Source organism: Dermacentor albipictus, chromosome 3, assembly GCF_038994185.2.
Source record: "Dermacentor albipictus isolate Rhodes 1998 colony chromosome 3, USDA_Dalb.pri_finalv2, whole genome shotgun sequence".
Classification (NCBI taxonomy): domain Eukaryota; kingdom Metazoa; phylum Arthropoda; class Arachnida; order Ixodida; family Ixodidae; genus Dermacentor; species Dermacentor albipictus.
The window spans coordinates 88761325-88774505 of record NC_091823.1 but is presented as its reverse complement, the minus strand read 5'-3'; the positions used below and the strand labels follow the sequence as shown (position 1 = coordinate 88774505).

Here is a 13181-nt window from a genome sequence, read left to right as displayed (position 1 = left end):
ATCCAAGTGCACTTCGGGCGCCGACAGATTATAGTTCTAAGCCATCTCATCGATGCTTCCGGAGTACAAGCCGACCCGGAGAAGGTTCAAGCGGTAATGGCTTTTCCTGTACCTCAGTCTGCCAAAGACGTCCAGAGTTTTGTGGGGCTCTGTTCTTATTTCCCACGGTTCGTGAAAGGTTTCGCAGCAATCGTTCGACCACTCACTGAACTTCTCAACAAAGACGTGCCTCTTACGTGGGCTTCCCCTCAGGCTGCCGCATTTTCACGCCTTATCACTACTTTCACCAATCCACCGGTTTTCGCCCACTTTGACCCGTCCGCACCTACAGAGGTCCGAACCGATGCCAGAGGTTATGTTATCGGCGCCGTCTTATCGCAACGCCAACACGGACACGACCGCGTTATAGCCAACGCTAGCCCGCTCCTCACAACTGCAGAGCGCAACTATTCCATTACCGAGCGCGAATGTTTTCCTCGCGTCCGGGCTGTTTCAAAGTTCCGACCATATTTATATGACGAGCCCTTCTCAATCATCACATACCATCATGCACTCTGTTGGCGTTCGTCGCTGAAGGATCCTACTGGCCGGCTCGGTCGTTGAACCCTCCGATTACAAGAATATCCCTTACAAGTCGGGACACCAATACTAGGACGCAGATTGCCTCTCTCGCGACCCAGTCGGAAACGCGACCTCTACGTCTGTGACTGACACCGACGCCTTTGTTCTCTCTGTTTTTCAACTGCTCCATGTCGCCGACGAGCAGCGCCATGACCCATTCTTGCGTGCTATCATTGACCGCCTGGAATCGTTACTCACCGACAGTTCCCTTCGCTTATTCACACTTCAAGATGGCGTACTCTACCGCCACAACGTTCACCCAGACGGCCCTGCACTACTCCTTGTGATCCCTAAACACCTTCGCTCGGCTGTTCTCCACGAACTTCACGACCTCCCCACTGCCGGTTACCTGGGTGTGTCACGTACGTACCTACTACCGGATCCGCCGACGCCTTCTTTTGGCCAGGGCTTGCTCGCTCTGTTACTCGTCATCGCACGGTCCCGCGCGGGACCGTGCGATGACGGTGCAAACTGCACCACGCGCACCGCTGTTCGCGCCGACAGCACTTGTTGTTTCGGCGATCTGTGCGAAAAGACTCGTCGTAAACTGCAATATTTTAGCTTCATTCTTATTTTTCACTTTCTCCCTTTCAGATGTAAGAACCAGGACAGAAGCGAAATTATCTCACCAGAGGGGGATCGCGCAGTGCGGCCAAAAGCGCCTGTCAAAGGTGATGACTGGACGGCACGCACTATGTCTTCCCTTATGCTTGGGCCACGCGCTCCGCTGTTCAGCTTTCATTTGACACTGATAGTACGACTACATCTTAGAAGAAAGATTGTGGAAAAATAGCAGCTTGGACCGAATTGCTAAGCCGTGCCAGAGATAGTCTAATTATTATTACGAGCAGTAAAGGGGGGGGGGAGGGGACTAAATGCATTGTAGTGCACGAGCTGTCCCTAACATTAGAATTTACAAGCGATGGACTAGTCACTCAATTTACAAATTAAGTACGGCATACGCGTACGTCTATTAAGTTTGGTTTTTCTATTTTAACCTTCTTTTTCTTCTTTCTTCAAATTTTGGCATGCACCCACCAGGGGGGGGGGGGGGGGGAGTGAACCTTTCGTGGACTGCATTCGCCTTCTTTCACCTCAAAGCAAGATTTTTACTGCCTCGTGCACAATTGTGCCATCACGACGACAACGTAAGGTCATAGAGGAGAAATTTATTTATAAAACAGAATACCACTTATTATGGAATAAACTTATGTAGGACTTCCTAACGAAATAGCTAGAAAAAATTGGAGTTTGTTCTGGTGCCATGAAAAACGCGGGTGGTACGTCGATTTTCAACGAATTTGGCGCGGATTACTTATGAGAGCACAACGCCACTTCTTTTACAGTACTTCGTGGTTGAGTCGTATTCTGTGCCAAGCTCGCAATATTTTATAGCAGTTAGGCGCTTAGCGCTCACGGACTCTCTTAATACGTAGAATCCGGTACTAGAATCACTAGAATTTGACCTGCTCTCAAATGCAACACATTTCACTAAAATCATACCAGAGGTTTATCTCAGAAAAGCACTTCCGCGTTTTACATGTATTTGAATAGACGGCATCAGAGTTGGGCCTGAGCTGAGCCTCTCGCTCGTCTGCCCTCGCAGATCTAAAGTACTTATTTTGTAGTCACCCTGGCCTGCGCTCACAGTAGCTGTCAAAAGTGGGGCTACACCCAAGCCTCTCACGTGACTACTATTATCTATAGATCTATAGTTCGCATCATAGGTTCCTGTTGGACTTCATTAAACACAACAAATAATATATGTACGTATAGCATGCACTCTTCACAGGTTTTTATGCCGCTGGACAAACGTCTCAATAATAGCAATAAAAATTATCCTTTCAACGTCTTCCTCTTCGCTCATTGAAACGGTATGAAATGATGAACGTCTCTGTGTGAGACCAGCAAAATAACACTGCCGGAAAATTGTGCTGGAGTGCGGATGGGACGAGTGCAAGCGCAGTCTGACTTTTCTCACTATGGTCTGTTAGGTGATTTAGTATGTGCGTCGTTCTGCCTCATTTTTCGATCGACTGAATTTAAATGTCGCAGTAAAATTTATCTTTTGGCGAGCACTCGCTGTTTTTTCTTCGTGTGTAATATTCTTTATGCCGAGCGTGCGAGGACGAGATCTAATATCCCCATAAACGAAAGACTCTACAAGGCCGCGTTAACGATGATAACAGCAAGCGCACCGTTACTTAGGCCACGAGACGAAAGAGTGCAAACAGCTACAGAATCATGTCCCTATGCAGCATGGTCGCCTAAATGTAGAGCAAAATTTGGTACGGCAACGCTATCTACTGCGTTAAACCGTACGAGAAAAGCCGATGGGCAGGCAGGACGACTTCTAGTTATTGATATACCACTAACGGAAATAGAATATCATCGAGAAGTGAGTCTCGTTTTCGAAAATAATTCTTCTCTTCAATCAAAAAATTTTTTTCCGGGAAGCGAAGGATTTCCTTGCCAAGACATGATAGAAGGGCTGGAGCCGCACCTTGCTCTCTATTCGTGGTGTGAGTAGTTCCTGTTGAGCTGCAGCAACTCAAAGCGCATGCAATTGCCGTTTCTTTATGGCATATAGATGTACACGTCTTGGTCCTCGGTAGTCCTCTCAAGGTACTCTCTTTCTATAAGGGCATCGACTCTCTTCTTGAACGCAGCGGGACTGGGAGTGTACCTGGCTTTAAGCGCGTTCGTCACTTCGACGAGAAGGTCGTCGTGCGACAGTGTTCTGCGTGCCTTCATTATCCTCACGATGGCCGCTTCCAGTTCGTACCTTCGCTCTTCCTCCACGTTACCCACGATGCCCGCGTTACCTTCGACCTTTGGCGCGGAATTTTTCTGACTCGACGTCGGCTGAATTTTGACCTTCCGCAAACCGGATGTGAAGGCTTCATTGACGGCGAAAACGTGGTCCTTGTCAACTTCCTTCGTGTTGGGCGTCTTGGTAAGCAATGGCATGGAGGCGTCTGCCGCGCTCAGCGAATGCAGGGCGCGAACGAGGTTTGTTTCGGGGATGTCCGTCTCGGAGGCGATGTCCTCGAACGATATCTTGTCGCGGCTGTTGAACAGCATCAGCACGCACATCTGGTACGTCGTCACCTGGATTGTGTAGGTGCGCGGCTGGAGCTTGTCTGACGCTTGCGACGAACACGGCTCATTCTCGCATGGCCCGTAGAACACGGCGCTCATGTCTGCCCAACCCAGCTGTGGCTGCAGGGTCAGACGCCGGCCGTCATGCCTCGCCAGGTAGAACCGCCGGAACGCCTCAAACGCGCTGCGCGGGCCGGCAGGAATGTTGCTTTGCTGCGTGGCGACAGGCAGCGGCCAGAAGCCCGTCGTGAGCACGCGCACGTTCAGGTCGACTCCGCCCAAGTCCGTTCCGCAAGAAGACGTTGCTGCCTTGAAATCCAGCATCATGTTATTGGAGATATTCATGTCCTTGAACATGGCATCCATCTTGGAGGTGAACATGCAGCCACACTCGTTCGCAAGTTTAACAACCATACTTCTCTCTGCGTCGACTGAGACGCTTTTGTTGAGCAGCAGCCGCTTGGCGAGATGCTGCTTGTAGTAGCGATCGAAAAGGTCTTTCTCCTGCAAGAACCGAAATATCGCGATAGACTTGTCCAGCGATTGGTCAATCTCCTGCTTTGTCATGCCCTTAATTCCCCTTCGTAACATGTCGTCTAGAAACGCAGATAGATGCTCCGGTGTCTTGCGGGTCAGGCTCAGTATGTACTCAAAGTCGGTGGTGATCTTTTGCTTGACCAATAGCTCATCGTTGAAGGAGTGCTGTAGAAAGTGGTCAAAGCGATCTTTCAGCTCCATCATTTTCTGTACCATGCCCACGGAGTTCCCTTCCTCGTTCACGATTGACCTTCCCAGGTCGCGCAGGTACTTACTGACATAGTCAAGCAATGTCATGAGACCGTCGTGTACGCATTTTAGAAGGCTAAATATATGGGCCAGGTCTTCCGTCATTCGGTTCCTGAGCATATGCACAACGCCAGAGTCCTCCACCTCCAGGATGGCTTTCATATGCTTGCCGATGAGCTCCTCCTTCACGACTTGCACCAGGGGAGCCACAGTTGATTCGCACAGGCACCGCCTCGCCCGCTCTGACTCTTCCTTGATATGCTGCTCGACTTTGGCGATGTACTCTAGTGTGTTCATCGTTTCGATATAATTATGGCCCCGTAACGCGTAGAATTGCGCCGACTCTGCCAGGAATGGCAGCTCGAAATCTTCCTCGTACACGGACCTTGAATCGAGTCCTAGGCTTGCGAGCATTTCGCACGCCTCCTTCATGGAAAGCCTGTCGACAGGCTTGCCTTCGCGATCCATCGTCACCAGTTCAAGCAGGGTTTCGCGAAGGCAGTCCCGTACGTGATCACTGCGCGCTATCTCATCCCGGAAGAGCAACACGCCCAGTGTGTGCACGTTGTCAACGTTGTTCTGACAAACGTACGAGTCTTCCATGTACGCCACGATGTCTCTAATCATTGTCATGCTCGTCTGGTGGTCCTTCCAGGCCTGATTTAGCGTCTGCAAGAAGTCCTCCCCAACTTTAGCCAACACGAGGGCGCGTACTTTGTTAGTCAGGTGCTCTGTCACGGCGTCGCGCAGACCGCGGTAGAGGCGCGCCCCTTCGTTCCGCATCACCATGGCATACACGTCGCTGTACAGCTCGTCGAAGCACTGTGCGGTTTTCTGCTTCTCCTGTATCTCGTCGAAGGCTCTCCGCAGCTCCAGCCAGATGTCCTCGGTGCGGCGACGGTCCACCTGCTGCGCGGGTCGCGGGATACGCATCGACTTGTCACCTTTCTTGGCGGAGAGCCAGGCCATGGCGTCCAGCTGTTCTTGCTGTTGTTATTGCTTCAACAGAACTCTCGGCCCATTCCTCGCGCTATAACCTCGTCGTCTTCTTTCTTTCCGGCCAGGAAAGCTCTGCTATCGTTCTGCTTGGGCAAATAAAGAAATAACGGAAGCTACCGCTTGCTTGCGTTGAGTCAAGTAGGTCTTCGAAAAAAGAATAAAGCGAGTGGCGGGGGGAGGGGAGGTGAACTACAAGAATGGGTTCGTTTAAATGGCTGGGCTGTGACAGCGCTAGTGCAGGCAATATTACGTGGAGGAAAAGTCCGTATCTTGCGCCGGGCGGGTTGCCGGTAATATTCGAATTGGCAAGGGAAGGATTGGTCAGTCTATTTCTAAATACTGCGCGGCTTGATGCGTACCTTCATAATACCTCGGGTTTTGACTTTCAACGTTTCATGGCATGTACTCCACTTCTTTTCCTTCTAGGCTGCTGTGTTAAAGAAATTAAATTATGGGGTTTTTCGTGCCGAAACAGCTTTCTGATTATGAGGCACGCCGTAGCGGGGGACTCCGAAAATTTGGACCACCTGGGGTTTAACGTGCACCTAAATCTATGCACACGGGTCTTTTCGCATTTTGAACCCATCGAAATGTGGCCGCCATGGCCAGGATTCGATCCCGTGACCTCGTGCTTAGAGCCCGACACCATAGCCACAAAGCAACCATGGCGGGTCTAAGGCTGTTGTATATTGCCTCGTGCATCTCGACGCCATCACGGTCACTACGTAAAAGCATATGGGGGAAACTTCTCCCTAATATTTTGGATATGTATGACTGAACTTATGCCTACGTATGTGCTACCTTAACACTAAGCATGGGTTTTTTTGTAGACCCTACAGAGTTTTTACAAATATTCTGGGGAGGATAGCTTAGTTCTCCTTGAGTTCGATCACTCGAAGCGTCGGACACTAGTAGCATGAGAAATCCAATTGCATAATCGACTAGCTAGCACATAATCACTAATTAACTTTTGATTACCTACTTAACGGCACATATTGCAATTTAGGAATTGTAGCTGGTGGGCTTGTGAAGCATGTTCACTTGTAACGATTGCTATGGGTCACACGGGTTTCGAGATATGCCTCGTGAAAATTGCGGTGAGAAGGCACAACTATACAACCTATTTTCTTTAACAGACCGCCGTTTTACTCATTGAAGCGCAAATGTAACCACAACGTCCATTCGTAGATTGCAATATGTGCCACAAAATAATTGATGAAGAACATAATTAGTGATTTTTTTTATCAGTCCATTAGGTATTCTGATTTCTTCTGCGGCTAATGTCCGGCGCTCTGAGTAATCTAGCTAAAACATGGAATTGCTCTATCCTAACAGAGGGGATATTGAAAAACGCTGCATGGTCTAAAAAATAAAATAAAATAAAACCTATACAGAAAACACAGTATCTATATTTGCGGCGTAAACTCCCACAGAGTTCCCAAAATTATTTAAAAGTTATTTGGCGCTTGCTCTGCTAGCTTGGGAATCACGGCTGGTACATGGTGTTTACGACATACGGCACTGATTATTTGGGAAAGCACAATGCAGCATTTTTTATGTCCTTCATGGCTTTAGTCGTCTCGTACGCGCGTATCACGACGTTTTGTAGCAGCCACGTGCTTGTCACTGTCGAATCCTATTACTCCTTTCCTGAAATAATATGAATCATTACAGCCGTCATCGTCCATCTCTATTATGACCATACCTCTGCAGTAATTTTCTAATTTCAACAGTACTTCTATGCCGCTGTTTACTGCGTTTCAGTATATATATATATATATATATATATATATATATATATATATATATATATATATATATTGGTCGAGAAAGAGTGTTATTCACAAATAAATCTGAATTCATGTCTCAACTTCGCATGGGCATTAAAACTAATGACGTCGTCAGCTAAACCGTTCCATATTTGAATGGCGTGCGGCAAGGCCTATGAGTTGAAAACGATGGCGCTGCCAAAAAAAATAAAATAAAGGAAAGCGTGTGAAGCTTAAATGAATGTGAAAACTACGTTACGTGCGAGACTGTCTCAGAAGGGGGAAGGTGGTTGTATGTTCGCTGGAACATGTGAAGCAAGCGGAGGTGGGCGGCACGATTCCAAGGAAGGCACGGACGAAGATGGGTTGATGCGAGGGACACTGGAATTTCCGCCATGATATTCCTTGCCAATAGAAGGGTTCTATATGCCAATAAAAGGGTAAATGAGTGCCAGTGGTTCCACTGGTGCTCATTCTACGTTCCTGATTGGTCACATGGTATCTGTGCTAAGCACCACGTAATGTGGCCAGTTGTACTGCACCCTCATTTCAACTATTGATCGCTGTCCAGGCACAATCTTAGTGCTACATTGTCATTGTATAAACGTGTCATTTCAGTGCTGTGGGCACTTGTTTAGAAGAGGGAGGGACTAAAGGTTATTTTGCTCGAGGTCTGCTTGTTTGGGCATGTTGGTGCGACATATTCCTAGATATCGTAAGATAACGGTGTAGCCGACTGACATTAAGAGGGACAAATGGGACTGGGTAGACCATCTAATACATAGCACAAATACCCGGTTGTCCAGCACACTGACAAAATGGGTGCAAAGAGAAGCAAGCGCAGTCGAGCATGGCATGGACTGAAGTGTTGTGTGGAAATTGGGAATTTCGCAGACATCAAACGCTGTCGGTTGACTCAAGACAGGGGAAGTTGAGACCACTGCGAGAGTCGTTCGTCCTGCAGTGAGCATAAGCAAGCTGATGATGATCGCAAGAATAAACAGCGCGGCAGGACGAATTAAAAAAATACACGTACACGCAGGACCAGGTTATGATGATGATAATGATACTTTATTCACTGGCACAAACCCACTGTGGGGGATAAGCCACGAACCGAGTGGTAAAGTGATTCAGAAAAAAAAAGGAATTTAAATGAATAATCGAGGATAAGAAAGAAACCGAAATTAAATGAAATTAAGTAGCGTACAATAAGTAAGTCAGCCTTGCAAAGATAGGAATAGTAACATGAACTTAATATTAAAGCTACGTAAAATAAAGGGCAGACGTAAAAAATGGACGAGCTACATTATGAATAATTAAATTAATAATATTATAACTGCGAAGTGTGCTATTGCTATATGAATTTGACAAATTGATAATTTATTGAAGGATAAATAAATCAATCACGCAAACTGGGAAATATCTATATATATATATATATATATATATATATATATATATATATATATATTAGTCACAGGGGAAATTATATGTGACTCGGCAAACGTTCAAGTGGCTGTATCCTAATACCATTGCTCCAAGTTGCCACATAGAGGCAGTCCTTGATTTCGAAGCGGAATTTCTGACATCGTAGAAAACCACCGACACGATAGTAAAAAATGATTTATGGATTCCGGCTCATTGCAGAGGTAGTGTAAGGGGGATACCGCCGGACCGCATCTGTTAAAGTAAAAATTAAGTGCTGGTATACGGCAACGGCCGCCATGCAAACGATATTTCGAATTGTCGGTTAGGACAGCATTTGCGATTCCAAAAAATATTTTGTATGCATGAAGCCTGTATATTTTCCAAATGAGAGGCTTTTTCTGCCTTCGGTCAAAGAAAACTGCCTATATCTTGCCGTAGTGGTCTGAAAAAAAAAAGATGCATAATCTGGCAGTTGAAGTGAAAAAGACCAATTGAGGGATAGTGAGTAGATTCCCACGCCTGCCTTCTCTTCACACGAGGAAGAATCAGCCGCTACTACATTTATGGGGAAATGGGCCAAACAGTCTTGCAACAGGGCATTCAAATATGTTAAGGGGACGAATTTGGCGTTATTGGGAAAAATGTCTGCAAATTCAATTTTGAACGACGACGTGGAGCTACCCAGCCCTGCGTGTACCTTTGCGTATCTTTGTCCTCGTCTTTTCGCGCTGTTTAATCAAGCGGGTCCTTGCGGGTGTAAATGGTATCCCTTCCATTTGTTCATTGGGGAGGAACGACCACCCCAATTTCTAGGAACGGACGGTCATTTTTCCTGCAGCGTCATGTATGTTTCGCAAGTGCATGACTAAGGAACTGATAAACGGAATCTTTTGTGTATTGACGGGTGCTTTCAGAGGTATTTGGGCGAAAGAACATGGTAAATAGGGCATTTATTGTCCCCCGTTTTTCCAGAGGGATGGTCACGGCTACTTTGGGAGCAGATTGGTCTTGGAGTGTTGGGGTTACATCAACAAAAACTTAATTCTAAATATACTTAGTTCTAAATATTCCACTCTCCAGATGCTTCTAGAAAATGGTGTCAACGTCAAAGGGAGCTCAGCGCCAAATGAAGAGAAGGTGACGGGAACTGCGCTTCAGTTGGCTGTCGCATTAAGTAAGCACATTCTTCCCATTTATGCATTTTTGATAACCGCCAATGCGAACGCCGCGTGTGAGTTGCGCTGAAACAGGTACCATTGTTTGAAAGTGCTCTTGTGAGAACGCAAAAGGGAGACGTCTGTCAACGCCCAGAATTGGTATATTCGCGTGCACGCGTAAAAGACGTGAACGTATGGGCTTCGGGAATACCTGGTTTCTGCGAAGTGGAGTGGGAGTAGACATAGCGGGGGAGGGGGGGGGGTCACTTGCCAGCCGCTTGAAACTCCTGCGGAATATCTGCAGTGGCAGCCTTCGCTCGGTGGTGGAAGCTTTGGGTGACTGTTCCCACTCATCTGCGACTGACTGTCAGCACACGGTACTTCCGACGTTACAAGACCAGGAATATTGTATGCTCAGTGCAACAGAACTTACTACTATAATTATTTTAGCACAGCATCTTACCACGACGCTGCAGGGACAACACAACATGCGCGAGTGCGTCGTGTTGCGTGCTTCAGTGTTCTCCTGAAATTCTTCGCTGAAAATCTAGCACTTTGGGATTACCACCTAGCCGGAACCCATCCTTCGCTAAAGAGGCGTTATCTTTTTAAAACGTGCATACAGCTCCAGTTTCGCTTTTGCATGGCCTATCCATCGCTTGCAGCTTTGTTTGGAAGTTAAGGTGAAAGTGGCCACGAGCAAGTGGCGAAGCATTGGTGAAAGTGGCCACGAGCATTGGTCGCGAAGAAGCTAGCGAACGATTTTTTGCCAGTAGTCCTCCTAGGCTATGCTAGCTACCCAAATAGTTTTCGCCCAGCTGGCTTATGCGCTTTGGCGGCGACGATTTCGCGTACGAGTAAGCACATACACATTTACCATAAAGTCGGGGAAGAGTTTGTAAGGCGCATTTGCATCAGGCGGCACATAGGGTACTCGGCGATCGTGGTCGAACGCCTGCGATCGGCGGTGGCAGAACCTAGCGACACGACCGGGACACCAACATGCGAAGCATATAGGGCGATTGTCCGGCGTACGCCACGGGTTAGCGACGGCAGTGGTGCTCCAGGGGACGGGAGGGGGAGGGCGGTGCACAGGCTGCTGGAAGCGACGCACGGGCACACTGCGAGGGGCCATTGCAGCAACCGAAGCATAAGTTACTGGTGTAGTCACGACATCCTGCTGGTGAACAGCCGGCAGCGCTGCCGCGACCTCTTCATGGATCACGTTACGGATATGAGACGGCAAAGTGCTGGCAGACTCCTGAGTGACGGACACCAGAGATAGCTGTCGTGCCACTTCTTCGCGGATGAAATCCTTGATTTGCGTTATCAGGGAGGCTTGTTCTGGGCCGGTGGTAAGGCTGCAGAGTGATGCCGCATTTGGTGTGGGATGTCGCCTTGTCAGAGTTCGCTGCTTACGCAATTCATCATAGCTCTGGCACAAGCTGATGACGTCGCCAACAATGCGCGGGTCCTTGGCCAGAAGCATTTGGAACGCGTCATCGTCGATTCCCTTTATGACGTGCTTGATCTTTTCCGCTTCCATCATGGCAGCGTTCACGCGCCTGCACAAATCGAGAACAACTTCTACGTAGCTGGTGAATGTCTCACCCGTGTCCTGTGCGCGTGTACGCAAACGCTGCTCGGCTCGGAGTTTCCTGACGGCGGGTCGGTCAAATACTTCGGTAATCGAAGCCTTGAACAGCGACCACGTTCGGATATCCCTTTCATGATTTCTGAACCAGAGACTGGCCACGCCCGCGAGGTAGAATGAGACGGAAGCCAGCTTGTCCGAGTCATTCCATTTGTTGTGAACGCTCACCCGTTCGTAGGACGGCAGCCACTCTTGAACATCGTTGTCGTCGGTTCCGCTGAAGATGGGAGGCTCCCGCTGGCGGACGGTGCCAGCGCAGGGGACGGGTGGCGATGGAAGAGTCTGCTGGTCGGCGTCCGGCATGGCAGAGGGTAGCGTCCGAGAACGGAGTTCCAGGATGGTAGAGTGGAACGTTACCCCGCATCTCCACCACTTGTAAAGGAGGTTTATTGGGGTGCGTAGCGACCGCCGGTTCTACGATGCACCGAGCACAGTCCCCGAGCTCGAGCTTCTGCTGCGCGCTTGATGCTGCTCACTGCGCGCACGTTCGTCATGTTCCTTACAATATATATATATATACATATATATATATATATATATATATATATATATATATATATATATATATATATATATATATATATATATATATATATATACATATATATATATATATATATATATATATATATATATATATATATATATATATATATATATATATATAGAGAGAGAGAGAGAGAGAGAGAGAGAGAGAGAGAGAGAGAGAGAGAGAGAGAGAGAGTTCTTTGAGCTGCCTGAACGAAATCGCTTTTTTTGCTATTTCATTCCGCTAGCACCTGAAGAACACAAAAAAAGGGAAGCGTCGCCAATGCTGCATGACAGCGGATGCGTAGTTTCATTTTACACTCAGCTGTGAGATTTGTCACCGTTGACTATTCGGATGAGCCAGAATGCCTTCAACAAAAATGAAGGTGCGGTTCGGACGCTTCAAATGTGTCCGTGATTCCTGAAACAAAGCGCTTGGTGCCGGTGCTCTGCCCAGTGCATTAAATGGAAGAAGAAACTTTGGAATACATGCTCCACATTTAAAATTGCACACGTTTAAGTACCCAGTCGTCCCCTGCGTTGCGTTTTGCACACTCTTCAGTAAATGCATCTCGATTTTTTTATTTTTTGGGCTGTATGCGTAACGCCCAGACCTTATAACGGTCTCAGCACTTAGCCAGAGAGAAAGAAAAAAAAAAGATATATATGAGAGGCTGAGAGTTTAACCAGGGCTGAGGCCGGTTGGCTAGCCTGCAACGGGAGGACGGGAGGAAAATATTGAGGGAAGGTGAGAATGTCAAGCGTGTATGCACACTGTAGTCGCCGAGGTAATGTAATACTCCGCCTTGTGTCACAAGCGGTCTCCGAATCCGACTGCCTTCAGAAATAGCAGTTCTCTTTTGGCCTTTTGCGGCTGATACATGACAGACCATGGTCACATAATCTTGTTCAACGAGGAAGGGCTTCTGCCAAAATGGTTTAGAATTGTGCGAAGGGTAAGTCTTTCCTCTGCAAAAGATGAGCGGTAGCGCAGAACATGTTCCGCAGATTCCTCGCAACCACGAGCATTACAGTCGGTGGTAATGATCATTATAAGGAATATGTATGCTTCGGCAAAAGCAACGCCCCGGCGCAAGTGACAGAGCAGTGTCTCTTCGCTTCGGGAAAAACCAGTGA

The 13181-nt window shown here is 47.7% G+C and overlaps 1 protein-coding gene across 1 annotated transcript; it reads right to left on the bottom strand.

The window, feature by feature from the left end:
• Positions 1–3198: 3198 nt before the first annotated feature.
• Positions 3199–5478, bottom strand: LOC139057722 (cullin-3-like). Its single transcript, XM_070536469.1, has one exon. The coding sequence runs from the start codon at positions 5476–5478 to the stop codon at positions 3199–3201; it is 2280 nt and encodes a 759-aa protein (XP_070392570.1).
• Between the last annotated feature and the right edge of the window lie 7703 nt (positions 5479–13181).

Excerpts from the sequence above, each read along its gene's own strand:
- LOC139057722 (XM_070536469.1), bottom strand. The coding sequence starts at position 5,478 with ATGGCCTGGCTCTCCGCCAAGAAAGGTGACAAGTCGATGCGTATCCCG.